Genomic DNA, 26,993 nt, shown 5'->3' with positions numbered 1-26,993 from the left:
CCACCGCCCTAGTGGAATGAGCCCTGGGCGTGGCCAGTAAAGGAGTCTTTTTGAGTTCGTAGCACATTTTTATGCAAGATACGATGTGCTTAGAGATTCTCTGCGAAGAGAGACATTCTCCTTTTGATTTGGGAGCGATAGAGACTAGGAGCCTATCCGTTCTCCGGAAGGACTTGGTCCTGTCCATATAGAAAGCTAGCGCCTCCTCACGTCCAGGAGGTGTAGGCGCACCTCCTTGTTAGAGTTATGAGGCTTTAGATAAAAAAGGGTAAACAATAGGTTCGTTAGTATGAAACTCAGAACGAAACTTTAGGAACAAGGGCTGGATGCAGCCGTATGGTTACCGCCTCCTTGGAAAAACAGCGCAGGGTGGCGTTGCCATAACTGCCTCAAGCTCGCTCACCTTGTGAGCTGATGTGATTGCGAGAAGAAAGGTCGTCTTCATCATAAGGAGGCGGAGGGAAACCGTGGCCAAAGGCTCGAACGGTGGTCCCCTTTTCGCATTAAGCACCAGGTCCAAGTTCCACGGAGGTGGAAGCGGTTTCTGAGGGGGGTATAGGCTTACCAGCCCTTTGAAGAACCTGGTAACCATGGGATGGGCGAACACCGTGTGCCCTTCCTCTTCGTGTCTGAACGCCAAAATGGCGGCCAGGTGGACCTGAAACGAGGATAGCGAGAGTCCTCCTCTCTTGAGGTCCAGTAAATACTCTAATATCACAGCCATAGGCACCGAAAGGGGGCTAGCTGTTTGGTAGAACACCATGCCGTAAAGCGAGTCCATTTCTGCTTGTAGGTCTTCCTGGTGGAAGTCCTCCTGCTACTTTCTAGGACTTGCTGCACTTCCTCCGTACATGTGCTCTCTAGGGAGCTGAGCCACGGATTAACCACGTTTGTAGTCGCAGGCCTTGGGGGTGCGGATGCACTATGGACCCCTGGGCTTGCGTGAGCAGATCCAGCGCCACCGGAGGGGACATCGGTGGCCGGTCCGACATGCGCAGGAGTAGGGGGAACCATTGCTGTCAATCCCACGTTGGGACTATCGGGATCATTCAGGTTCCTTCCCTCCTGGCTTGGTGCAACACTTTGTGGATGAGCACTGTGGGAGGGAAAGCGTAAACCAGGGGGACCCTCCATGAGATCGCGAAGGCGTCCCTCAGGGGCCCCAGTCCCAGTCCTGCCCTGGAGCAGAATCGTGGGCACTTCTTGTTGTGCTAAGTAGCAAACAGGTCTATCTGGGGAAAACCCCATGCGTGGAAAAATCGGTTGCAGCAGATCGGGACGGATCTGCCACTCGTGCGTGAGTGCGAAACGCCTGCTCAGCTGGTCTGCCTTCACATTGCGAGCGCCTGGTAAGTACGAGGCTTTCAAGGTTATATTGTTGGCGATGCAGCAGTTCCACAACCGGACTGCTTCTACACATAAGGCACGGGACCGAGCTCCTCCTTGCCGATTTATATAAAACATGGTGGAGGTATCGTCTGTACTGATCCCGACTACCTTGCCTTTCATTTGGTCTCGAAAGTGTCTGCAGGCGTTGAACACTGCTCTGAGCTCCAGTATATTTGTGTGCAGTGATTGCTCCATGGAGGACCACAGCCCTTGCGTCACCTCTTCGCCCATGTGTGCTCCCCACCCTATGAGGGAGGCATCTGTAGTAAGAAAAACCAATACGTGTGGTTGGTGGAAGGGTACCCTTGTTAGCAGGTTCCCGGGGTTTACCCACCATTGCAGGGATTTGCGCACCTCTGTTGTGGGCGACGCCATCCTGTGAACAGTGTGTGCTGCCGGTTTGTATACGCTCGCCAGCCAATGCTGCATGCTGCGCATGTGTAACCTGGCGTTCTGTTCTACGAAACGTCGCTGCTGCCATGTGGCCCAGCGGCTGTAAGCACGTCAGAATCGGCACCATAGGGCTGAAGGTGAAGCCTTGCGCGAGGGAGCCGATGGCCCGAAAGCGAGTCTCTGGGAGATACGCCCTCGCTGTAATAGAATTTATGCGTGCCCCTACGAACTCTATGTCCTGTGTGGGGTCTATCTTTGATTTTGTCAGATTGATAAGCAGGCCGAGCGAAGAGAACGTGCCTGCTGTGACACATATTATGCGTAGTACCTCCTCCTTCGAGGCCCCTTTGAGCAGGCAGTCATCCAGATACTGGAATATAAATACCCCCTGTCTGTGCAGGTAGGCTGACACCACTGCCAAGGTCTTGGTGAAGACTCTGGGGGCTGAGGAGAGCCCAAACGGTAGGACCTTGTAAGTCGAGGGCTGCGAACCAATCTCCATCGTCTAGTGCCGTAAGGATGGAGGCGTTTGTGATCATCCGAAAGCGTTGCTTGCGCAGGTACCGGTGAGGCCTCGAAAATCTAAGATGGACCTCCCCGTGAGGAAGTACCTCGAGTAGAACCCTCTCCCTTGCAGTTGCTCCGGCACTCTTTCCACTGCCCCTACAAGCATGAGATGGTCTACCTCCTGCTTGAGCCTCGCTACATGGGAGGCCTCCTGGAGGTGGTGCCCCGGGTGGAAGTCATGGCGGTGGGAGCAACTGGGAGGGGATGGCGTACCCCGTGGCTATGATCTCCAGCACCCATTTGTCTGTGGTGATCCTTTGCCACTGGTTATAAAATGGTCGGATGATGGCCTTGAGCACTGGTTTCGTGCCCTCTGGAAGCGAGTCCATGAGGGAGGTTAACCTAATGTGGTTGTCGAAATTATGGTTCGCTAGATGCGCTGCGTAATTTGCCATTGGCAACAGTAGCGTGGAGGAGGAGTAGACCTTTCTGCCCAACAGCTCTAGCTTTTTGGCATGTTTGTCTGTTCCCCCACGTTGCGACGACTCCACCACCAAAGAATTTGGTTGTGGGTGGCTGAACAGGAACTCCATGCCCTTCGTCGGCACGAAGTTTTTTTTTTTTTTTTTTTTTTTCCCCCGCTCTGTTGTGGACAGGCGGAATAGTCGCAGGAGTCTGCCATATCATAGTGGCAGACTCCAAGATTGCGTCATCAGCGGTATTGCTATTTTGGAGGAGGCCGGAGGTCTCAGATTTTTGAGGAGCTTATGGTGTTGCTCTTGCACCTTTGCTGTCTGGATGCCTTGCGTGAAGGCCACCCTCGTAAAACAGCTCTTGGAACTGTTTGAGATCGTCCGGAGGATGGACGTCCCCCGGGGCCGTAGCCTCATCCGGGGAGGAGAGCGAGGAACCGCTGGGGTACGTCTCCCTGGACCCTTCCGGTTCCCGCTGATGATGGTACACCCTCTCACTAGAGGTTTGCGAGGAAAAATCTCGGGGTTCCATAACCAGTCCCCCCTGAGATGCTTAAGTCTCTGTCCCCGGTCGCAATTGCCCTCGGGGGTACGAGATCGTTTGTAGGGATTTTTCCCTAGTAGATTGCCGATGGTGTCTATGCCCTGCGTGGTCCCAGCCAGGGTGAGGCTGGTTGCAGAAATGGAGAAGGGGGCTCCGGGTAGGCTGTGGGGGGACCTCTGCCTTCTAGTTGGAGTCTGCAACATAGCGGGGGGCTGTGAGAAAGCAACTCCACAGCCCTGTGCGGAGAGGGGCTGCAATGCCTCCTCTTGTGTGCAGTCTTCCCCCTCCCTTGAGGAGGTAACTCCGCCCCTGACATACAGGGGATCCCGGCCCCGTCCGCACCGAGCTCGGCACACTCGAAGGCGGTGCCGCACGTGCGGTGTCCTTCGGTGCCGGCAGGCTGCGTGCCTGCGCGCTCTGCACCGCCGGTTTTCCGGGGGTCGGTGGTACCGGCGCTTGTTTAGCCGCCGCCCTGCCTGCGGTGCGGGGCGGCTGGCTGATTATCGGAGGCTGAGCCGCTTGCACGTGGCTCTTCGTGCCACCGCCGATCAGCTGTTGCTGCGGCTGGGGGCTGCTCGCTCCTCCCGTCCCGCTCGCTGTTGCTGCCGGCAGGGATCGGGCTGGGGGGCATACAGGGGATTCCGGCGTCCGCACCGAGCTCGGCACGCTCAAGGGCGGTGCCGCACGTGCGGTGTCCTCCAGTGCCGGCAGGCTGCGTGCCTGCGCACTCTGCACCGCCGGTTCCCCGGGGGTCGGTGCCGCTGCCCGCGGTGCCACCGGTACCGGCACTTGTTTAGCCGCCGCCCTGCCTGTGGTGTGGGGCGGCTGGCTGATTATCGGAGACTGAGCCACTTCCACGTGGCTCTCCGTGCCGCCGCCGATCAGCTGTTGCTGCGGCTGGGGGCTGCCCGCTCCTCCCGTCCCGCTCGCTGTTGCTGCCGGCAGGGATCGGGTGGGGAGCATACAGGGGATTACGGCCCCGTCCGCACCGAGCTCGGCACGCTCGAGGGCGGTGCCGCATGTGCGGTGTCCTCCGGTGCCGGCAGGCTGCGTGCCTGCGCGCTCTGCACCGCCGGTTCCCCGGGGGTCGGTGCCGCTGCCTGCGGTGCCGCCGGTACCGGCGCTTGTTTAGCCGCCGCCCTGCCTGCGGTGCAGGGTGGCTGGCTGAGTATCGGAGGCTGAGCCATTTCCACGTGGCTCTCCGTGCCGCCGCCGATCAGCTGTTGCTGCGGCTGGGGGCTGTTTGCTCCTCCCGTCTCGCTCGCTGTTGCTGCCGGCAGGGATCGGGCTGGAGATACTTTCCTCCGTTTCTGCGCTGATGGAGTGAGGGAGGCAGCTTTCCTTTTAAGGGCCCCGGAGGGTCCCTCCTGCTGCGGCCGCTCCGGCGCTTCTGGCTGGAGGGCCTTATCAAGAAGCAGCATTTTTATCCTCATCTCCCTGTCCCTCCGTGCTCTGGTTGTTAATTTAGCGCAGAAGGCGCATTTCTGTGCCACATGGGACTCCCCCAGGCACCTTATGCATAGACTGTGCCCATCGGACGCTGGCATCGCCTCTCGGCAGGACTCACTTTTTTTTTTTTTTTTTTTTTTTTAAAAGCCTGAAGAGGACATTGTTGGTGAGTCTTTGAGTTTTTAAGTGGGTACTTAGCACCTTCTTTGTGCCGTTTTCCCCATCCGATGGCCTGCCTTAGCAGGAGGGCTGATGGCCCTAGCTCCTGGCCTCCGGCGCTTGTTACTGGGACTGGCTGAGCTGTCCCGCTCGTAGCTTGTTCGTTGTTGTTTGTTTTTTTTACAAAATAACAACCGGCTAACTCGTAGTAGCCTAAGTGCCTGAAAAAAACTTTAAAGAAAAACAGATAAAGACATTGAATACGCTACTTGGCCTTAGCCTAGTTGGATTCCGTCTGCAGCCGATGGCGGTTAAGAGGAACTGGCGGGGACCGGATCGCGCACATGGCCGGGAGCGCGCGGGGGAGCAGCGCGCACCGGCGCATGCGCGGTCCGGCAGAAACTGCTTGGAAGATCCGATCTGCGGCGCCGGGCGAGCCCGACACCTAATGTGGAGCACCCACGGGGACACTCGAAGAAGAACTTTTTATTCTGGTCTTGATGGATATAGGTAAGTAAGCTGGGGGCAGAAAATCTTCTCATGGAGTGTCACACATAGCAGGGCACATTCATTTGCTTTACACAGGGCAAAAATATCCCATGTTTTCCCATACTCTACCAACTTAGTGCCCACCGATGGAACGCATAAAGGCACAGTGCTTGGTCACTACTGAGTTAGAGCAAGCTATTCTTACAAATTTTAATTATCATTATTCCTACAGGACCCAAAAAGGGATCAGGACCCCACTGTGCAAACTGCAAACACACATTATTCCTGCTGGAAAAGTGTAACTAGTGGGGTTCCGCAGGGGTCTGTTTTAGGACCGGTTCTGTTGACATAGAAAGCACACTTATTAAGTTTGCAGATGATACCAAGCTGTGAGAGGTTGCAACTGCTTTGGAGGATAGGGTCATAATTCAAAAGGATCTGGATAAACTGGAGAAATGGGCTGAGGTAAACAGGATGAAGTTTAATAAGGACAAATGCAAAGTGCTCCACTTAGGAAGGAACAATCAGTGTCACACATACAGAATGAGAAAGGACTGTCTAGGAATGAGTACAGCAGAAAGGGATCTTGGGGTTATAGTGGACCACAAGCTAAATATGAGTCAGTGTGATGCTGTTGCAAAAAAGAGAAGTTACTCACCGTAGTAACGGTGGTTCTTCAAGATGTGTCCCCGTGGGTGCTCCATAATAGGTGTCGGGCTCGCCCAGCACCACAGATCAGAAATCTTCCAGCAGTTTCTCCGGGATCGCCCATGCGCCGGCGCGCGCCGCCCCCCTGCGAGCCCCCAGCAGCGTGCGCAATCCGGTCCCCGCCAGTTCCTTCACCAACCGTCTCGGATGCTCCTGAAAAACACTAGACAGAGATCCAAAGGGGGGAGGATGGGCGGGTGGTGGAGCACCCACGGAGACATCTTGAAGAACCACCGTTACTACGGTGAGTAACTTTTCTTTCTTCAAGTGTCCCCGTGGGTGCTCCACAATAGGTGACTACCCAGCAGTAACCCAAGTAAGGAGGTGGATAATCAGTTTATGTGTAGCTTGCCCCCGAGAGGCCTGCTGTCGACAGAGGGGTATCTTCTTCGAATACCCGAGGCAGGGCATAATGCTCGGAGAAGGTGTCGTACGATGACCAGGTCGCCGCTCTACAGATGTCCTTTAACGTGATGCCCTTGAAGAAGGCTGTTGACGCCGCCATTGCCCTGGTGGAGTGAGCCCTGGGCGGGGCCAGCAAAGGAGCATTTTGAAGCTCGTAACACATTTATATACAGGACACAATGTGCTTAGAGATTCTCTGTGAAGAGAGACCTTCTCCTTTTGACCTGGGAGAGAGAGAGACTAGGAGCTTGTCCGTTTTCTGGAAGGACCTAGTTCTGTCTATGTAGAAGGCCAACGCCCTCCTCACATCCAGGAGATGCAGGCGTGCCTCCTTGTTGGAGCTGCGAGGCTTCGGGTAAAACGAGGGTAAAACTATTGGATCGTTAAGATTGGACTCCGAAGAGACTTTTGGAACAAAGGCTGGATGCAGCCTTAAGGTTACCGCCTCCTTTGAGACTACTGTGAAGGGCGGCGTTGCCATCACTGCTGCGAGCTCACTCACCCTGCGGGCTGACGTAGTGGCGAGGAGGAAGGTTTTTTGGTTTTTTGGTTTTTTTTAAAATCGTACGGAGACGTATGGGAACTGTGGCTAATGGTTCAAAAGGTGGACCCGTGAGCGTGCTGAGCACCAAGTCCAAATTCCACGATGGTGGAAGCGGTTTCCGAGGGGGGTACAGGTTTACCAGCCCCTTCAAGAACCTGGTAACGATAGGATGGGCGAATACCGTGGGCCCTTCCTCTGTATGCCGAAAGGCTGATATAGCGGCGAGGTGGACCTTTAGCGAGGACAGAGAAAGCCTGCCTCTCTTGAGGTCCAATAAGTATTCTAGTATTACAGGTATAGGAACGTCAAGGGGAGCTAACTGCTTGGCGGAACACCAGGCTGTGAATCGAGTCCATTTCTGCTTGTAAGTCCTCCTGGTGGAAATCCTTCGGCTACATTCCAGGACTTGTTGTACTCCTTCCATACACGTGCTCTTTAAAGAGCTGAGCCATGGATTAGCCATGCTTGTAGGTGCAGACCCTGAGGGTGCGGGTGCACTAAGGACCCCTGAGTCTGCGTGAGTAAGTCTGGCGCCACCGGTAGAAGGAGCAGTGGGCGGTCCAACATGCGCAAAAGCAAGGGAAGCCATTGCTGCCGATCCCAAGCGGGGCTATGAGTATCATGCGAGCTCTCTCCCTTCTGGCTTTGTGCAAGACCTTGTAGCAAACAGATCGATCTGGGGAAACCCCCCATGTACGAAAAATGTGCCGTAGCAGATGGGAGGGGATCTGCCATTCGTGCATGATTGCGAAGCACCTGCTCAGCTGATCTGCTTTCACGGTGTGAGCGCCCAACAAGTACGAGGCTTTCGACGTTATGTTGTTGGCGATGCACCAATTCTACAATCGGACTGCTTCCGCACATAGGGCACGGGATCGTGCTCCTCCTTGTTGATTGATGTAAAACATAGTGGAGGTATTGTCAGTATTGAATCCCGACTACTTTGCCATGTAGGTAATCTGGAAAATGTTTGCAGGCGTTGAACACTGCTCTGAGCTCCGGCATGGTTATGTGCAGTGTCTGTTCTGCAGGGGACCATAGCCCTTGCGTTACCTTGTCGCCGATGTGAGCTCCCCATCCTACCTATGTGGGAGGCGTCGGTAGTAAGAAAAAATAGAAATTTGTGGTTGGTGAAAAAAGCACCCCCACTAGCTGATTCTTGGGGTTTTCCCACCATGCCAGGGATCTGCACACCTCTGTTGTGGGCGACACCACCCTGTGGACAGTGTGGGATGCCGGTTTGTAAACGCTCGCCAGCCAATGCTGCAGGCTTCCCATGTGCAACCTGGCATTCTGTACCACAAACGTCGCTGCCGCCATGTGGCCCAGCAGCTGTAAGCACGTTAAGACCAGCACCGTGGGGCTGTATGTGATGACTTGCACCAGCGAACTGATGGCGCGGAAGCGGGCGTCGGGTAGGTACACCCTTGCTGTGATAGATTTTATGCATGCCCCTATGAACTCTATATGTTGTGTGCGTTCGGACTTTGACCCTTGATGACTAGGCCCAGAGAAGAAAAACGTGTCCGCTGTGACGTGTATCATGCGTGAGACCTCTGCCTTCGAGGCCCCTTTTAGCAGGCAGTCGCCCAGATATGGGAAAAATAAAACACCCCCTGTCTGTGCAGGTAGGCTGACACCACTGCCAGGGTTTTGGTAAAGACCCTGGGGGCCGAGGAGAGGCAGAACGGAAGAACCTTGTGCTGGAAGCGCTCCTGGCCGACCGTGAAGCAGAGGAAGCGCCTGTGTGGCGGGTGGATTGTTATATGAAAGTAAACATCTTGTAAGTCGGGTGCTGCAACCCAGTCTCCATCGTCCAGTGCCGTGAGTATCAAGGCAACTGTGATCATCTGAAAACGTTGCTTGCGCAAGTAACGGTTGAGGCCCCGAAGATCTAAGATGGGCCTCCAGTCTCCTGTTTTCTTCTCTGGTAGGAAGTAGAGTGAATAAAAATCTCTCTCTGGAATTATTCCAGCACTCTCTCCACCGCCCCTATGAACATAAGGTGATTCACCTTTTGCTTGAGCCTCGCCTCGTGGCAGCGTCCCTGAGGTGAGGCCTGGTGGGAGGCTTCGTCAGTAGAAGCGACTGGAAGGGGATCGCGTAACCTGTGGCTATGATCTCCAGCACCCATTTGTCTGTGGTGATCTTTTGCCATTGGGAGTGGAACGGTCTGAGGCGATGATGGAACATGACATGAGAGTGGCATTGAGCGAGGGTATTGATAGTGCAGCCCCTGACACACCCATCAAACTTGTTGCCTTTGGGCCCGACCCGAGGGAGTACGGCTTTGTTGAGAATGTCACCTTAGGAGTTCTGTACTGTTGCTGCTGTGATAGTGCCCTTGGCCGTAGCCCCGTTGATATTGAGCATGCTGTGGTTGTAAGCGTAGCGTCTTTGCTGAGGATAAAATTTTTCCCTCCTGTATGGGGGAGTATAAATGCCCAAGGTTCTAAGTGTAGCACTCGAGTCCTTACTGGAGTGAGGGACCGAGCCGGTTGAGTCTGCAAACAGCTTTTATGTATCAAAGGGAAGGTCCACGATCTTCGCCTGTAGGTCCCTCGGGATACCCGACTTCTGGGGCCAGGATTCTCTACACATGACCACTGCTGTAGCCATTGAACGTACCGCTGTGTCTGCCACATCCTGGGCAATCTGGACTCCCATCTGCGATGCTGCATAGCCCTCTTGAATAATCACCTTTAACACCGGCTTTTTGTCTTCCGGAAGTGAATCCATGAGGGGAGTAAGCCTGGAGTAATTATCAAAATTATGGTTTGCTAGATGTGCCCATAATTTGCCACTCTCAATAGCAGGGTAGAAGAGGAGTATATACCTTCCTGCCAAACAGCTCTAGCTTCTTATCATCTTTGTCTGACCCCCCTGATTCGTACTGAGAAGCCTTTGACCTCTGCTGGGACGACTCGACCACCAAAGAAGTTGGTTGTGGGTGACTGAAGAGAAACTCCATGCCCTTTGCCGGGACGAAGTACTTCTTATCCGCTCTTTTGTTCGTAGGCAGAACAGAGGCCGGAGTCTGCCATATAGTAATGGCTGACTCCAGAATGGCTTCGTCCAGCGGAATAGCAATTTTGGATGAAGCCGGGGGTCTCAAATTTTTCAGGAGTTTGTGATGTTTCTCCTGCACTTCTGCCGTTTGAATGTCTTGCGTGAAAGCCACCCTTTTAAACAGCTCCTGAAACTGTTTAAGGTCATCCGGGGGAGAGACATCCCCAGGGGCCATGGCCTCATCTGGGGAGGATGAGGAAGAACCACTAGGGTAAACCTCCCTCGAACCCTCGGGCTCCTGCGGTCGATGACACACTTGCTCGCTGGAGGATTGTGAAGGAAAGTCTCGGGGTTCTAAAATTAACTCCCCTTGAGAAAACTGTGTTTCCATCCCCGGCCGGGAGTGCCCACGGGGGTATTGAGCGGCCGGGGAGGACCTGCCCCTGGGTGTAGGCCTGTGGTGTCTGTGTCCAGCATGATAATGACGACCATGGCAGCATGGGCAAGGGTCCAGGGATGGAGACCTAGACCACTCACGGGGTGTGTGGGAGAGCGAGACCTCCGTGACGACAGATTGAGGTGAAACTGGTTTGTGATAGTACTCCAGGGGATCCAATCCCAGAAATGTGACATTGGTTGGCGGAATGCAGAAGGAGGTTCCGGATGGGCTGGTGGAGACACAAGCCTTCGGTGCGGCGTATGTATCACAGGGGCAGGGCTTGGTGCTAACAGCAGCACAGCCCTGTCTGGAGATGGACTGCGGTGCCGGGCTTTTGATTTTGCCTTGCCCCTCCCCTGCGGGGCCGGCACCGCCCCCTTCCGTGCCGGCGATCTCGGCCCCGCTGTCAGCACCGCGCTCGGCACCGTCAGCTGCAGTGCCACACGGGTATCCTCTTCCGGTGCCTGCAGGCTCCATGCCTGGCGCCCCTGCACCATTGGTGCCGCGGGGGCCGGTGCCGCCTGTGGCGGTGCCGCCGGGTCCGGCGCTTGCCTCGCTGACGCTCTAGGCACCACGCGTGCCGGCTGTTGTATAACCTGAGGCTCAGCCTCTGCTACGTGGGCTGCCGCGCTGCCGCTTGCCTGAGTATGCGGCTGGGGGCTGTGTGCTCCGCTCGTCCTGCTCGCTGCAAACGCCGGCAAGGATCGAGCCAGGGAGAGTTTCCTCCGTTTCTGCACCGAGGGGGTCAGAGAAAACTGCCCTTCTCTCATGCAACCCAGACGGCCCTTCTGGGTGAGGCTTCTCCGGCAAGTCTGGCTGGAGAGCCTTATCAACAAGAGCATTTTACACCTCATCGCTCTGTCCTTCCTGGCCCTGGCTGTGAGCTTAGCACAGTGAGAACGCTTCTGGATAGCCTGTGATTCCCCCAGGCAGCGGATGCATTCGCTATGCCCCACGGAGGCTGGCATAGCTTCACGGCATGACTCACGCTTTTTAAAACCTGAAGAGGCCATTGCGGTGAGTCCTTTACTGTTAATAGGGTACTTAGCACTTAATCCATGCCTTTCCACCCCAAATAGTGATCACCGGCCTGCGGGGCAGCGGGCGGCCTAAATGGCCTTCACGTCCGCTCTTCTCCGCTCCTCTCTTTTTCTTTTCTTTTCTTGCTGATATTCTCTTTGTCTTTGCTTTCTCTCTCTCTCTTTTTTTTTTTTTTTTTTTTTTTTTTTTTAAAACCAAAAACCAACAAATGACACGTAGAAAAAAACCACTATTTAATCTGACTCTGGCCTTAGCCTGAGTAGATTCCGTCTGCAGCCGATGGCAGTTGAGAAGGAACTGGCGGGGACCGGATCGTGCACACGGCCGGGGAAGTGTAGGGGGGCGGCGCGCGCCAGCCCATGCGCGATCCAGGAGGAACTGCTGGAAGATTTCCGATCTGCGGCGCCAGGCGAGCCCAACACCTATTGTGGAGCACCCACGGGGACACTCGAAGAAGCAGCAAAAATGATTCTAGGATGCATTAACAGGTGTGTTGTGAACAAGACACGAGAAGTCATTATCCCGCTCTACTCTGCACTAGTTAGGCCTCAGCTGGAGTATTGTGTCCAGTTCTGGGCACCGCGGTTCAGGAAGGATGTGGAGAAATTGGGGAGGGTCCAGAGGAGAGCAACGAGAATGATCAAAGGTCTAGAGAACATGACCTACGAAGAAAGGCTGAAAGAATTGGGCTTGTTTAGTTTGGAAAAGAGAAGATTGAGGGGGGACGTGATAGCACTTTTCAGGTATCTAAAAGGGTGTCATAAGGCAGAGGGAGGGAACTTGTTCTTCCTTGCCTCTGAGGATAGAACAAGAAGAAATGGACTTAAATTGCAGCAGGGGAGGCTCAGGTTGGACATTCGGAAAAAGTTCCTAACTGTCAGGGTGATCAAACACTGGAACGAATTGCCAAGGGAGGTGGTAGAATCTCCATCACTGGAGATATTTAAGAAGAGGTTAGATAGATGGCTTTCAGGGATGGTCTAGAAAGTGATTGGTCCTGCCATGAAGGCAGGGGGCTGGACTCGATGGCCTCTCGAGGTCCCTTCCAGTCCTACTCTCTATGATTAAAAAGACAGTCCCCGCTCTAATCCTACCAGCTGTACAACATTCCATTACTTTTTAAGCAAGTACCTAGAGCAGCTCTGTAAACTACCACGGCTGTTAGTTGGGCTGTGATATCACATAATGGTGACAATATGCAAAGGCAGAACATTAATTATTTTAGAAAAATAAGATATCCAGAGTATACTAATAAACACTGCCATCAGTTCTTAATCCCTAACTGGCTGGTCACCCCTGGCCTAGACTGAGACTAAATCTGCAGAGCTAAAATTTAAAATAAATAAATAAATAAAATAAAATAAATAAATAAAAGTTTACCTGATTCTTTGGGTGCTTAACTCTTCTTTTTGATAAGCCCTGCTAAAAAATTTCAAAAGCAACATACGAACAGGAAAGAGGAGATTCCTCTGCTGGTATAGTGTATATACTGCTTTTACTAATGTTTCTGTTGCCACTAGAGAGGAAAAAAAAACATTAAGAATATCAAATTTAGATGCATTTTTATGTTCTCATTATATTAAGAATATCTGCTGAGGAGCTAATAAAACATTCTATATAAAATCCAAATCCTGGAAGTAAGCCATTTTGGTACCATTTTTTCCAGGATGTACTACAATGAAAAAATCTTGACGAAGGGCCTGCAGTATGAAATGTATTACACTATTAAAATTACAAAGCTAAATAAATAAATAACTATCTGAAACCCACATAACATACAAGTTTTTATGATATTCAAGAATTTCAAAATGAAAACAATACAAGAATGCTAAGACGGTGACACTGAGAAATAATTTGACAAGCAGGGTAGGAACTCCTGAGCTCACACTCAGATCAAGGCATCAGCTCTCTACTTGTTAAGTTGGGTCAGTTGTTGTATCCTATTGGACTCATTACAGTTAAGACATTCAAAAAGCTGCACTAGCCATTCCTTTTTCCTTCCTTGATCTTTGATTATTCAGGACCAACAGATTTCACCTTTCCTGTTCAAAGACTACCTACTCACATCAAATACAGACACTATTACAACAAGCTCCATCTGGACATAGCTAGTTCCACACAGACCAACCCTGGTATACCACACAATAGTCTGAGACCACATGTGAATCCAAATCTACTTCAAGAACTTGGCCCTTATCTGCAAAGCCTTAAAGTGGTCGCACTATTTCCCACATCACCTTATTGCACACCACGCAACACAAACAGTAAATGCAGGCTTTGCCAGCTCCTCTACTGATACCATCCAGAGTGAAACTCAGATCCCAAATTCAGAGCATTAATCATACAATGTAATTGGCTACTGTCATATCTGGAGGAGCCTCTCAGCTGCCATTTTTACTCTCAGAGCAACCTTCCGCTCTAAGGCAGAGGTCAGCAACCTTTCCAAAGCAGACTGCCAAAATCTGATCTTTTGACCAAATGTACAGCCCAAGAGCCAGTGATACTTTAAGTCACTAATGGTCCTACTTAAAGCACAATGGGGGCTCCGCTGCAGAGGGGGCTCCAGCTCTAGCCCTGTGCTGCAGCAGGGGCTCGGGGGGGGGCGGGGGTCAAGGGAAGGGGGTGTTTTCAGTCCCAGCCCTGTGCTGAGGAAGGGGCTCTGGCGAGGGGGGCTATGGCCCTAGCCCCGCAGCACGGGATTCCACACAGGGTTCCAGCTGTAGCCCCACAGAGGCGGCTTGGAAAGGAGAGGAGCTCTGGCCCTGGTCCTGCAGAGGGATCTCTGGGGAGGAGGGAAAGATGGGTTCTAGCCCTGGCTTGCCCCACAGCAGGAGTTCCGGGGGAGGCCTCTAGCCCTGGCCCCAGCCATGTGCTATGTCCCTGCGCTCTCGCTCCATGATGCGGCAGGGCCCTGTACTCCAGCCCTGGCCCGGCTTGGGGGATGGGGTGGGGTGGAAAGGAGGGACTCTGGCCCAGGCCCTGTGCCACAGCAGGGCTCTGGTTCCAACCCATGGAGGAGGCTTGGGGAGGAGGAGGGTTCTGTGCTCCAACCTTGTGCTGCAGTGGGAATCTGGTCTGGCCCCACGGAGGAGGCTTGAAGGGGATGGGAGTGGGGGAAAGCGGAAGCTCCGGCTTCGTGCCATGGTGGAGGCTCCAGCCCCTGCCTTGCACCAATGTGGGACAACAGCCCCATGCTCCTGCCCCCTTCCATGCTGCATGGGAAAGGAGGCGGAGGGCTGGAGCCCCTCACTGCGTGTCATTCACTCAGCTCATATGCCAAGAGTGGCACACACATTACAGGGTTTGCCGACCCCTGCTTTAAGGCACGGTCTACTCCAGAAAATCAGGTCAGTTTAACTATGCTGGTCAGAAAGATAAAATATTTACTCTCTCCCGCCCAGCAACACAGTTAAGCCAGTATAAATCCCCAAACAGACAATGCTAAGTTAATGAAAGAATTCTTCCACTAACCTACTGCCTTCCTCTCAGGACAATGGATTACCTGCACTGACAGAGGAAACCACCCTATTCTCCCAGAAACGTAAGTGTCAACACAGAAGTGCAACAGTGGTGCAGCTGTGCTCCTGTAAAAAATCACTCGTGCAGCCAGTCTACACCAATGGAAGGAAGACAACTCTCCAACTGACATAATGAAACCACTTCCACAAGCGATGGTAGCTACGTTGGCAGAAGACACTCTCACTGACAATGCTATCCACCTCAGCACTTCAGATGGTATAAATTATGTTGTTTTGGGAAATGTTTTTTCATACCTCAGAGAGACAAGTTTTACTGACAGAAGTGGTAGGGTAAACAAGACTTAAGTGTTGACACTGCCTGGAGAAGTCTTCCACCAACAACTGAGCAGCAAAAGGGCCTAGCAATACTCTACCTGTATCTCAACCATGAAAGGTGCTCTGCATTAGACCTAGAAGTAATAGCACATGCGGCCTCTCTTGAAACACGGTTTCATCAATGTGACCATGTCCTAACAGTAGCACAGCCCTCTGACTATTACAAAGGCACAGCTACAAAACCTGGAATTAGTTTTAAACACAGTGGAATGCTAAAATTGGCTGAAAAAATGTTGATTAGCTGTGATCAGTAGGATGAAGATGTAAATCAAGTTTCCTTATTTCTTTTCCCTCTTTCAGTGTATTAAAAAAAGCAGCAAGAGAAAAATACACAAATTCACTATTCCTATGACTCATTTTCACTATACAGCATGTTTCATCCAAGAATCTAAAGTTCTTTTACAAAACTATTTAATCAGCAATTCTCAATGTCTTGTGAAGTAGGAGATGTATCTAGTGAAATACACTACTTTAAACACCACACACTACAAAACATTTTAAGACATTCTTAGCATTGTACCCTATCCACCTTAAACTTCAGGAGTTAATCAGAGAGAGAACATAGCTTATGCAAAGGATACATTTGGCTTTTAAAGATACTCTGCTATTCTTACCTTTGTTTTGTTGTATTTGCATTAGTCTCCAGGTCACTCCAAGCAATCTGTTCAACTGCTTGCCATTCAATTTATAACCATCCTGAAGGGTTTCAATCACAAACTTTCTTATCATATCCAGCCAGTCAGAATCCATTTGAAGTGTAGAAGCACTTGCCAGTGAAACCATAATGTCACACAGAGTTAAATTCAATAAAAGCTGATCTACGCTGTTTGAAGATGTCACACAGTACTTGGTGCTAAGTAAATACATAAGAATATTTATGAAAAATGAATTCAGCTTTTCAATGTATTAATGTTTCACAAAGTTATCACAAGGCGGGAAGTTCCCAACTTAGAAACAGGTTGTATTCCACAAACATTTGTCAGTCATGTGTTCGGAACTCAGAATGCATTTTCCCATAGAAACAGTGTTATAAATGGTAGTTAGGTTCCCAGGTTAGCCCACAAAAGCTTATTTATCCCATAATGTAACTAAAATACTGTGTATATGCAATGAAAAATAGTAGAAATAGCTTCCTTCTTAACCCTGAAAGCTGGTGCTTACGGAGGTTGGTGGAGATTCTGAAGTGGACTTCTGGGCATCTGCAGCTGCCATTCCCAACCCCTAGCAGGTTTGCACCCACACTGCACTCACCATGAGGTAGCAAGTGGTGTAAGCATGGGTAAGTGTGCTCTGGAGGAGCAGGAGGTAAATGTGGAGGCAGTGGCTTGAGAGAAACAGCAGTTTCCCCTTAAAAGTACTGCTGCTATCCATCCACTGACTACATGACGCAAGTCTTCCAGCCATCATTGGCACTGCTCAGCACCATCTGTGCCTTTTCCTGATCCCCTGAGGCTGCAGATAAGCTTTGGTTTGTATGCGAGGATGGTCGTAGGTCCAGTATCTAATCTATATGCCTGTACAGAAAAAAATTCTAAGTGCTAAAGGCTTAAATGAAAATTTTAAAAATAGGAGCCTCGCTAAGGCCCATAAATCTATGGTTACAGACCTAACTAAGCACCTGATTTTTGAACATGGAAAGTGCCAAATGCCTCAACTGAGCTCACAAGATTACACAACAGCATCAGGAAGAGCAAGAACATAATCATGACCCCTTTCTGTGCTCACCCTTCCACTCTGCAAGGGTATTGGCCCTTGGAGTGCTGTAATTAAGGACATGTCACAGCAGATGCTGAAGTGTACAGCCAGAACAGTTTCACAAATGGCATGAAAGGGATCTGGAAGCTCCTGGAGGTCCCAGAAACAAAGTGGTGCCTGACAGTACCTTTTCATGTTCCCAGGATGTGCTGCATTCAGTTGTGTTCCCAGAATGCCTAACAAAAGACGTTGTTGCTAAGGTATTACATTGCTCAGTCTGTCGATGAGAAAGCTAAAAATGCAGTCATAATCTGTTGACTGAGGGAAGCAGTGCAAACAAACTTTGGCACTTTTTTTTTGGCAACTTCTGCATGTCAATATTAATTTCATCACCAAAACTTGCAGTGTAGACATACCCTTAGAATGAATCACACTACTTTAAAAAAACAAGTACAAAATCATAGTTGGTAGATCTGTAAAATGCTAAATTAAAAAGTAAGTCTATCAGCAAAGTCTACATATAAGTCTACGTATATCAAACACCAGGTAGTCAACATACTCTATCACCCACCAAAAAAAGCATTTTTCTTTTTATTTCACAAACAGTATATTACACCAAACAGAATATGTATGGAGCTCTGGTATATGCTAAACACATCTTGAGACCAAACTAGCTTTGAAATCTCCAGGCTCAATTCTGTGTTTAAGAGTGAGGTACCACGGTTTGGGGTCTTACAGACAGATTTCACTGATCCTTCAGAGTAACAGTTTACACTAAAAACAAGAAAATTAGTCAAATTTGTATGGGTAAAAAAATAAACTCTTCCAAATCTGGAAGGTGATCCGTACAGAGATGCGTGCTAGAGTTTGCAGAGATAAACAGCTCTCAGGTGTGAACTGCCTCATTTGAGAGCTGATCCATTAATTCAGTGTGTACTAATTCACAAGCCAATGATGATATTAAATATGAGCAGTTTACTGTGTCACTGCCCAAAGAATGCAGGAGAGTAGTAGTACAGATCCTCTCTAATAGAGAGCTCTCTCATCTGGCAACAACTGGATGACCATTTATCACTGGTGTGGTCAAGTTTCCCAGGGTCCCATAAAGTTTGTTTCCAGCCCCACCCCCCGCAATCCTGGCTCTCAGTGTTCTAGGCTGTTATTTAGCTGTAATTTACCCTTAAATGTTTAAGACCCCAGTAAGCAGTGAAAGTGTTGGTAATGTGCTAGACAATATTGACCTCCCATGGTCTGCCAAATTCTCTCATCAGACACCAGTCAGGTTCCAAGGGTGCATGAATATTTACAGCAGTATTTCCCAAAAGGAGAGGAGCGGCCAAAAAAAAAAAAAAAAAAAAAAAAAAAGACTAGCCAAGAGGTTGTAACTTACAGAAGATCTGCAAATAAAGATGCATGGACCTCAATCACACATAGTGGAGATTTAGGATGGGGTGGGCATGTCTCATTTTCCTGAAGGGAAACTCTGCTTTCAGAAATTTAGGGAGTAATGCTCTACTACTAAGAGAAAACGCATAAACTATTCCATTATCTAATATAGAGCATTCAGACTTTCTAGTAGCATGGACAATATTTTAATGGAGATACTATGGAATATCTCCCCTTCCTTTCACACCTTCTCCAACACCTTTTCTGTGACTACAAAGAGAAGTAATGTATTTTAGCTATGTTTCAATGCAATTTAATAGTAGGAAATCATAGAATACTAGGACTGGAAGGGACCTCGAGAGGCCATGGAGTCCAGCCCCCTGCACCAATGGCAGGACCAAGTACCGTCTAAATAGGAGACTTATCACCAGTAAAACAAACACCCCTAGAGAATATCCCAGCCAGTGGCCTGCAGGCCACAAGTTGAGAACCAATTGTCTGAAAAAATATAAAGTCAACACTTATTCTTCTAAGGTATGGCTACACAACACAGCTTTTAGAGTCATGGCAGTGTCAACACAGCCAATTCACTGAGGCTATGTGTAGATTGCTGAGAACTGTCAGCAAAAGATTCACATTGCACAATGCATTTGCGTATCTCCTGCCGACAGTTCTGTCAGGAGACACTTTCCCAACATTTGGCCTGTTAATATGGGGCCAAATGTTAGGAACCACCCTCCTTCTGCCAAGACATCTTTTATTCCTTGTGGAACGAGGATGACTAGCATGTCAGCAGAACGCTCCTGAACTGGCAGACCTACAGGTTGCCAAACAGAAGCCTGCAATTTAGACACAGCCTAAAAGTCAAGCAGCGTAAAGGTGGGGTGGGTTCCTCCCATCAATGTAGGTAATCCACTGTCCTGAGAGGAGGGAGAGAGTCAGCACTTTTGTCCACATCCTACCAGCAGATGAGCACTGTTTACACTAGTACTTGCCTGGGCAGTTCAGGGATTTAAGCACCTATGAATGACAAACACTTTGTCCCTCAACCGCCACTGTAGACAAAGACTTCAGAGTCTGCCTTTTAATTTCTTTGAAATAAAAACATCCAGACCTAATTTCATAAGAGAAATTTCACCTTTAACGGTATCAAAGCAAGAGCGACATAACCCACCATTTAAATCTCTCTCTACATCTCAAAGAAAATACATACCCAAGTATTTTTCCTTTCCCGTACTCCCCCGCTTATGGGAAAAATATTAATACCAGACTCTGTGGCTCATTCATGCATGTAGTTTCCCTTATTCTTCCAAAACAACAAGTAAAGTGACACTTGTTTCATTCATACCTTTTGTACGGCTCCCTTTTTTTGTGCTTAATTGTTTCTTGAAAAGAATAAGGAAAATGACGCATGAAGTGATGCTTGAAATCAACAAGGTAATTCATTCGAAGCCATGCCTCCTATTAAGGAAAGCAGATAATACATCAGAAAATAATGCCTGCAAGCAAAGTGAAATGTAATTTAATAGGCTATGAAAAATTAATACTTAATTAAAAATAGGATGCGACAAAGGAAGGAGAAAAACATTTTATCGTCTGATTTAAAGTTCTTTCACATACACATTTTTTACAGAGGTTTTGCAACATCAAAATGGTTCACTAGACAATGAGTATCAGTGTTTCTCCCACTGTAGATTCCATATGTTTTCTTAGGGAACTCAGGCACACGTAAACTGAAATAATTAAAGATGCAACTAGAAAGTATACAAGGAGATTCCACATGTAGACATGGCATTACTTAGTCATAAGGTTTCCCATTATTTGTGTGCTGTTCATAGTCCACCCAAGCTATATAGAACAGCTGCAGGTAAGACGACAGAGGGCAGTTTTGCAAGGAAAGATGCTTGAGCTCTACAAGCCAAAATGCCTCCCTCTATATTTAGCAAAGAGGAGATAACTGGGAATAAAAGAAATGTTGGGTAAATCTTAAAATGTAGCAGGAAGATAAGTGTGAACTAAAAGGGAAGGGGAAAAGGCAATGAGTTTGTTTGAACACAGGGAGAAGAAATAGCTCTTTAGTACTTCCATAGATTTTTAAGACCAGGAGGAAATGTCCATATAACATAGGTCACAGACTTTCCCAGTGCTCCTACAATGATCCCAAAAGCTCATGTCTGCATCCAGTCTTGATCTGAAGACTTCAAGAGATGGTGCATCCACCACTTCTCTTGGTTGTCTGTTCCAATGGTTAATCACTGTCATGGTTAAAAATTAGTATGTTATTTCTAAATGCGTGAGTGCACGCGCACGCGCACACACACAAAATCTAAACATTAAGCAAGCCCCCTTCCACTTCTGCCTCATGAAATGGACAGAATGGAGCTGCCTAGGGATAAATCAAGTAGAGTAGCGAAGCAATCAGTCTTTAGCATCTACTGCCTCTCTTGCTGCAGAAGTTGGAAGGTATGTTGTGAATGATATATGTGGCTACCTAGAACTGAAAGGACTGTTTCATCATTAAGGCAGATGAAAACTGCCTTAAAGAATTGGATCATATCCCTAAATGTACTAGAGTTTTTATGTGATGTTAGTCAAGTCATTTAAACTAAATTGTTCACAGGTGATCATTAAGTGTGTTAATTGATGTTGATGGAGGCATGGTCTCAATATATGAAGTGCCATAAAATGCTAAATATGCTGAAAAATCCATCCCTGGCGTCTCACATTGGGGACCCAAAAATAATATATAATTTTGTTCTCCATCTCCCTGTGCCTCAGTCGTCCTGCTGTAAAAAAGGGATAACACCACCTCACTTTACAGGGGTAATTCTGTCAATAGTTTCTTTAATGTTGGTGCAGACCTGGATGCTATAATGATGAGCATCACAGAAAAGCAGGTAATGAAATTAATAATGCTGTGTCAGAATGTTTGTATAGTGGATAGTAATTCAAGCTTAGGGTCAAAACAAAAGATGTCATGAGCATTAACAGAGCACCATTGTGGTCACTGAATGAAGTAGGAGCTCTGGAAAACAGTAAGTCATCTTCTTGGACTGAGCCATCTATCAACCGATCTCACCTTCTATGACGCTTCTGGTTAGCGACTAAACCAATCTTTGATCAGCAGAGCCAATTAAGGACATCACATAAGAAGTTGCCAACAGCAAGTATTGTACGTTCTTTTCGGATCCTACACTTTTCCTGTAGTGCCTGGATACACTAACACTCAAAGCAATTAAGAGCCTTTACAGTACAATAGGGTCTCAATATTCTTGAGGGTGTACTGTCGAGAATGGAATGTGGAAATTTCACAAATATGGGGGGGCTCGGAGCCCTACCTAAGCGGTGGCTGCCGGTGCTCCCAGCCCCAGGGAAGCGGCGGCCGCAAATAATTGAATTCATAAATGTCGCATTCACTAACGTCGCGACCTTGCTGTAGTTGCCACCAGGACAATCTGTTCTGAACTAGAGTTTCCAGATCACTGGGAGATATGCCGCATGACTTCACATTGGCCTTTAAGAGGAGATCTTTATAGTGCTTATATTGACCACTCATAGGGCACTTTCCATGAGCAAGCTGGCCATAGAAAAACATCTTTGGTATCCCTGCATCCTCCATCCCTCATAACATGACCAATCCAGTGAAACTGTCTGTTCATAAGCATTGCCTCCACGTCCACGACACTGCACAGCTTAAGAATCTCCATGTTAGGAGTTCGGTCCCATCAATTCACATGGCCAATCTTCAGCACATACGGAACTGATCCAGTTTCAAAATATAGCAGCGATACAGCATTCATGACTCCGAAAACAGTAAATAATCATGTAATTGAAGACTGTACCATAGTACAGAACCCACCAGAGACACTGACTCACTGAGACTCATCTCTTCAAAGCAATATAAATAAGGCTGAGTGTCACAGAAATCATGACAGTCATGGATTTCATGACTTTCTGGGACCTACATGACGACTTCTTCAGCAATAAACAAATTCCCAGCCCAGGCTTGAACATAAGGTAGTGCTGCAGACACTCCACAAGAAGTGGCACTAGAGTAATTTTGCCACAAATCATTTATAATGAGCTCCTCCATGGAAAAGCCCACCAGCATTAGTCTCTAGTGGATATAGACCTGAATGTGGCACAAAGACCTTACAATCATGTTAGCTGATTTTTTTTGTTTCTGGTTCTTAAAACTTATTTCAAAGATTTTGATTTGTAGGTTAAAATACTTAGTTTCACTCAGAAAAACTGCTCTAGCAGCAGTTGCCCAAGAGGGGCCCACATGCCCAACATACATAGAAGAATTTTTTTAAAAAAGGGGGGGGGGGAGATGCAACAGTGTTTCAGAAGTTAGCAGATAACTGAGCATGATCAGAAATGATCTTCCAACACAGCTCTAGTTCTTCTGCCTCCCTCCAAATATATCATTTCTCCAAAGTACCACTCTTCAAGGGCTACTTACATGCAGTTTCAACTTCCCAAATTCAGTCACACATGGATTCAATGTGTAAAAAAAAATGAAAAAGGGTATTTGTCATTCTGACTCTGTGACTTAAAAGGATTTTTAAAATATAAAGTGTCATATCCTCAAGTCGTGAAACATTTTTGCCTCAATAGGTCAATTTTCAAGGAAATTTTGAACATTTGAAAATAGTGGGCCATTCCATCAAGAGCATTGTTTGAGTTTTTACACAATTGCCAATACCACGTAGTGACCACTGCAAACACAGGAAAGTAAGTATAATTGAGTGTCAAACAGAAATGCCCCCAGCTCAGTATTAGTTAACCATGAAAATCAACCCCCATGAACGCTGCTGTGCCAATTCAGAGTGTCGTTCAGACAATGATCTGAATAAAAAACCATTAAACAATATTTTACAGAAGGAAAAGTTAAAAAAAAAAAAAAAACCACAGATCAGCTAGTTTCAATCCTATGTAATTCAAAACAAATTAATGCCTACAAGCAGTCTTATAATGCAAGATGCAAAACGTGTGCCAAGCATGATTTAAGATAACTACTATCTTCAATTTCCTCCTTACCGTGGAAAATCTGGCAAAAGTTAAGTATTGACACAAATGAGAACTTTATAAGTCTCCTGGACAAACCTTACTGAATTAAATTTTATGACCTTAGGAGTTCATTTTATCTGAAGTACAAATGAGCATGTATTGTTGCAGGATTGCACATAACATCTCTAAAAAGACACAACAAAGGTAAATCTTGAGAAGTGTTATGAGCTTCCAAGCCCACAGATCAGGAGGGGGGGGGCCACAGGGAGCAACTGCCCCAGAGCCTGGGGGATTCAAAAGGGCCCAGTGTTTCCAGCTGCCACCAATGCATCTGCAGCAGCAGTATTTGGAGTCCCAGGCCCTTTAAATAGCTGCTAGAGGCTAATGCAGCATGCTCCCAGAAGCACTGAGAGCTGAGGAGGGGAGAGGGGTGGTTTCCCCTCAGCCCTGCCCCTTCCACCTAAGGCCCCACCTCTTCAGGGACCAAGGACCACCTCTTCCCCTTGCCCAGGCACTGGTGAGTCTGTTGGCCCCCCTCTGAGCTTCATATGTCTCTCTAAAAATAACATGCTACACAAAGTTAAGAGCGATTCCTGGCGGAAGAAAAAAAGTTCCCTCCTCCAGAACCAAATCTTTCAATGCTACATCCTGAGAAGAAACTCATTGTCTAGTAATCACCTTCTACATGAGGACACAAAACAGTGACCCACAGATTCCCTGGTATGTTGTGCAGAACTAACCACAAGTCTGAACTCAGGACCACAAATAAAGGCCCCTTGATAGGATTTAAAGGACTGGTCAATAGACAGAGCCCCTGCTGGTGTGTAGGTGATATCTAGTAAGCTCATCTTCATGCATGCAGACTCTATTGTTTTCCAATTATTTTTTTCTATAATGCATTTGCTTAAGAAAACACTTGATTAGAAAGAACTATGTGGTAAATCACCACACCCTTTGAGGAGAAAAGCAGAGCAAACCTTCTTAGGCACTCTGACTTTATTTTTATTGGGGAAGTCAGTGTAGGAAAGCAACTTCAAAGTCTAGAAATACCCATGTCAGGAATGAGAGAGAGGTGTTTCTGCCCAAGAGATGACCACTGGGGAGTCAGTAACCTCACAGGTGTCCTTGCTGGAGGGGAAATACAAGTGCTATTCCCCTGAATTGTGACAAGTACAGAAAAAGGAAAATTTATAGTATGCACACACTTTTTATAGCACTGTTACTCATCTTTTGCTTCTCAAAGTTGATGGTTTCAGTAAGAGCAATTACTACTCCATTCAGTCAATCCCAGGAGCAAAAGAATTGATCAAGGACACACACCTCCTCATGATGCCACAAACATGCACAGAATACAGAGTGCTCAGCAAATTAATCCGTACTCTCCTCAGAAAGTTATTCAGAAAGGAATTGCCCAGGTACCCCTTCCCCATTCTTCCCATAAGCCAAATGGGGAAGAAAGAAAGGGAGTAGTGACAGCCCTATACTGTCCTGCAAAACTTAGAAGCGTATAGCAGAAAGAAGTAATAAATTAAAAAAAAAAGTTTTGGGAAAGAGTCGTAGAGGTGCAAATAATGAAGACAAGGCATTTCACTGGTTTTTTTTTTTTTAAATATTTTTGCAATACTTTTGCTTCATACATGGCATCAGTGTGCGAAAACTGGAAAGCAACATAGGAACCTCACACCATTATTATTCCATGGCTCTCTGAAACCTTGTTCTCCATAATGAAGTCTCAGAAGCTTCTCTAGATTACTACCGGTCAGAGAAGCGATTCATTAGCCTCCAGAGTGGTCTGAAGAATAAAAAGTTGGACAATCAAAGATGCTCTGACAGAACCACATGCCTTTCCAACAATCCAATATTTTATTGCTTAGATCTGAAAACCTTTTGTTCTGCTGAGTGGCAGGAAAGATTCTGCAAATCAATGGTGGTCGAAAGACCTCAATTTCGGAGATACTTTTCCAGATTAAAGGATCTGAGAAAGTTCAAACTCATACTGTTTAAGACTTGACACTAAACTTTTATTTATCTTAATTGTTTACCTCACATATATCATTAAAAGTCACTCAGAGCAAACAACTTATGTGCTTAAGGTATAGATCACATTATTCCTTTTTCTTACCATTTTGTGTGTTTCATCATGTTGCTTTGTGAGCTTCCACAACAAGTATATGATAGTAAGCACTTGCTGCATTAGCTGTTGAGATTCAGGTTCCAAAAGATTTCCAAGAATGGGAGCAGCAAGTTGTGCAGGAGACGCTTCAATCCAGCACTCAATCAATAACGGAATTATTATCTCAATAAATCCTTTCAAATTTTCAGCAGAAGACAGGCCTTTTTCCACGCTGTCCTTCACACTTACCAGGGACCTAAACCACATTTAAAAAAACAGAAATAAATGGCATTACATTAAAAAAGGGAGCACCTTCATTGTACCGTATTTGCACAGTACTCCATCTTAATATATTAAGCTAAAAATTTACGATTTGCTTTAAAAAAATGAAATAGTCCTCTGAATGCATTTTGATGAAACGCTGCCAGCTTGAACTACAAGAAATATTCAAAACCTGCTCCCAAATCCTCTGACACAGGGGTGTGCAACCTGTGGCTCCAGAGCCGCATGCAGCTCTTTAAGGACTCCTTTGCGGTTCCCAATGCTATAACTGCAGAGTTAAAAAGAACACACCACCCTTCTGATTATTTTAGATAAATGATTAATGTTTAAAAGCCAAAAATGAACAAATCATATCTAAATAGCAAACGAGATGTGTTTAGTATGTGTAGTGCATTGTGGGATATGATACTGTATCTTTGTTTTGATCATGTTGCTAACAAAATCTTGATTTTGAAAAGGAAAAGGAAACATGCGGCATTCCTACTGTGAAGGACAACTTGTATTTTCAGAAAAAAAGTGAAATTCAATGTGAAATAAAATCAGCATAACTAAAGTAGGGTTGGAATGTCTTCAAAAAAGAAAAATCAAAGCTGAAAATAAAGAATTTCAAACTGAATGGACCCAGTCCTTTGCATTTATCATGAGTTCACCTGGGCTCCCTTTATGTCTCATTTGCAATGAGAAATTTGCAAAGAACAAAACATGCAACCTCAACAGTATATGTAAATTGTTTGTGAACATCCTGCAGTAAACATGTATTGCACTACAAATCACTGTGTGCCCTGTTCTTAAAATAGGGGTTACAAAAAGTATGGTTTAATGTTATTTATTAAGGACCGTCTCCTATTCATACACATTGTGGCTCTTGAATTAATGAGTTTACTGAATTTGAAAAAAAATGGCTCTTCTTGCTATTGTGATTTCCAAACCGTTCCCTGACCAGTCTTTGTGCCTTTACAGTAACACTTAGATGTTTTTTTCTCCCACATTCACGTGAAAAGTCCACAGAGTGAAATGACCGGGGGGGGGGGCGGGAATTATGAACATGTGGTTAAATATGCAGATACTACAAACTGAAAAAGAAAAAAAACTCTTTACATT

At 47.4% G+C, this 26,993-nt stretch overlaps 1 protein-coding gene across 5 annotated transcripts in view; it reads right to left on the bottom strand.

Annotated features, from left to right (window-relative positions):
• The window catches only part of TEX10 (testis expressed 10), a 113,307-nt gene that overhangs the window by 68,990 nt on the left and 17,324 nt on the right, over positions 1–26,993 (bottom strand). For all 5 annotated transcript variants that reach the window (XM_074987947.1, XM_074987952.1, XM_074987948.1 and 2 more), the window contains 4 exons: positions 25,620–25,866; positions 19,833–19,945; positions 16,018–16,256; positions 12,930–13,065 (listed from right to left, as the gene is read on the bottom strand). In XM_074987947.1, the coding sequence (XP_074844048.1) occupies positions 12,930–13,065; positions 16,018–16,256; positions 19,833–19,945; positions 25,620–25,866 (735 nt within the window). The remainder of the gene's footprint in view (positions 1–12,929; positions 13,066–16,017; positions 16,257–19,832; positions 19,946–25,619; positions 25,867–26,993) is intronic.

The sequence above is a fragment of the Carettochelys insculpta genome, chromosome 2, assembly GCF_033958435.1.
Source record: "Carettochelys insculpta isolate YL-2023 chromosome 2, ASM3395843v1, whole genome shotgun sequence".
Classification (NCBI taxonomy): Eukaryota; Metazoa; Chordata; order Testudines; family Carettochelyidae; genus Carettochelys; species Carettochelys insculpta.
This window is presented reverse-complemented; position numbering and strand designations above follow the sequence as displayed.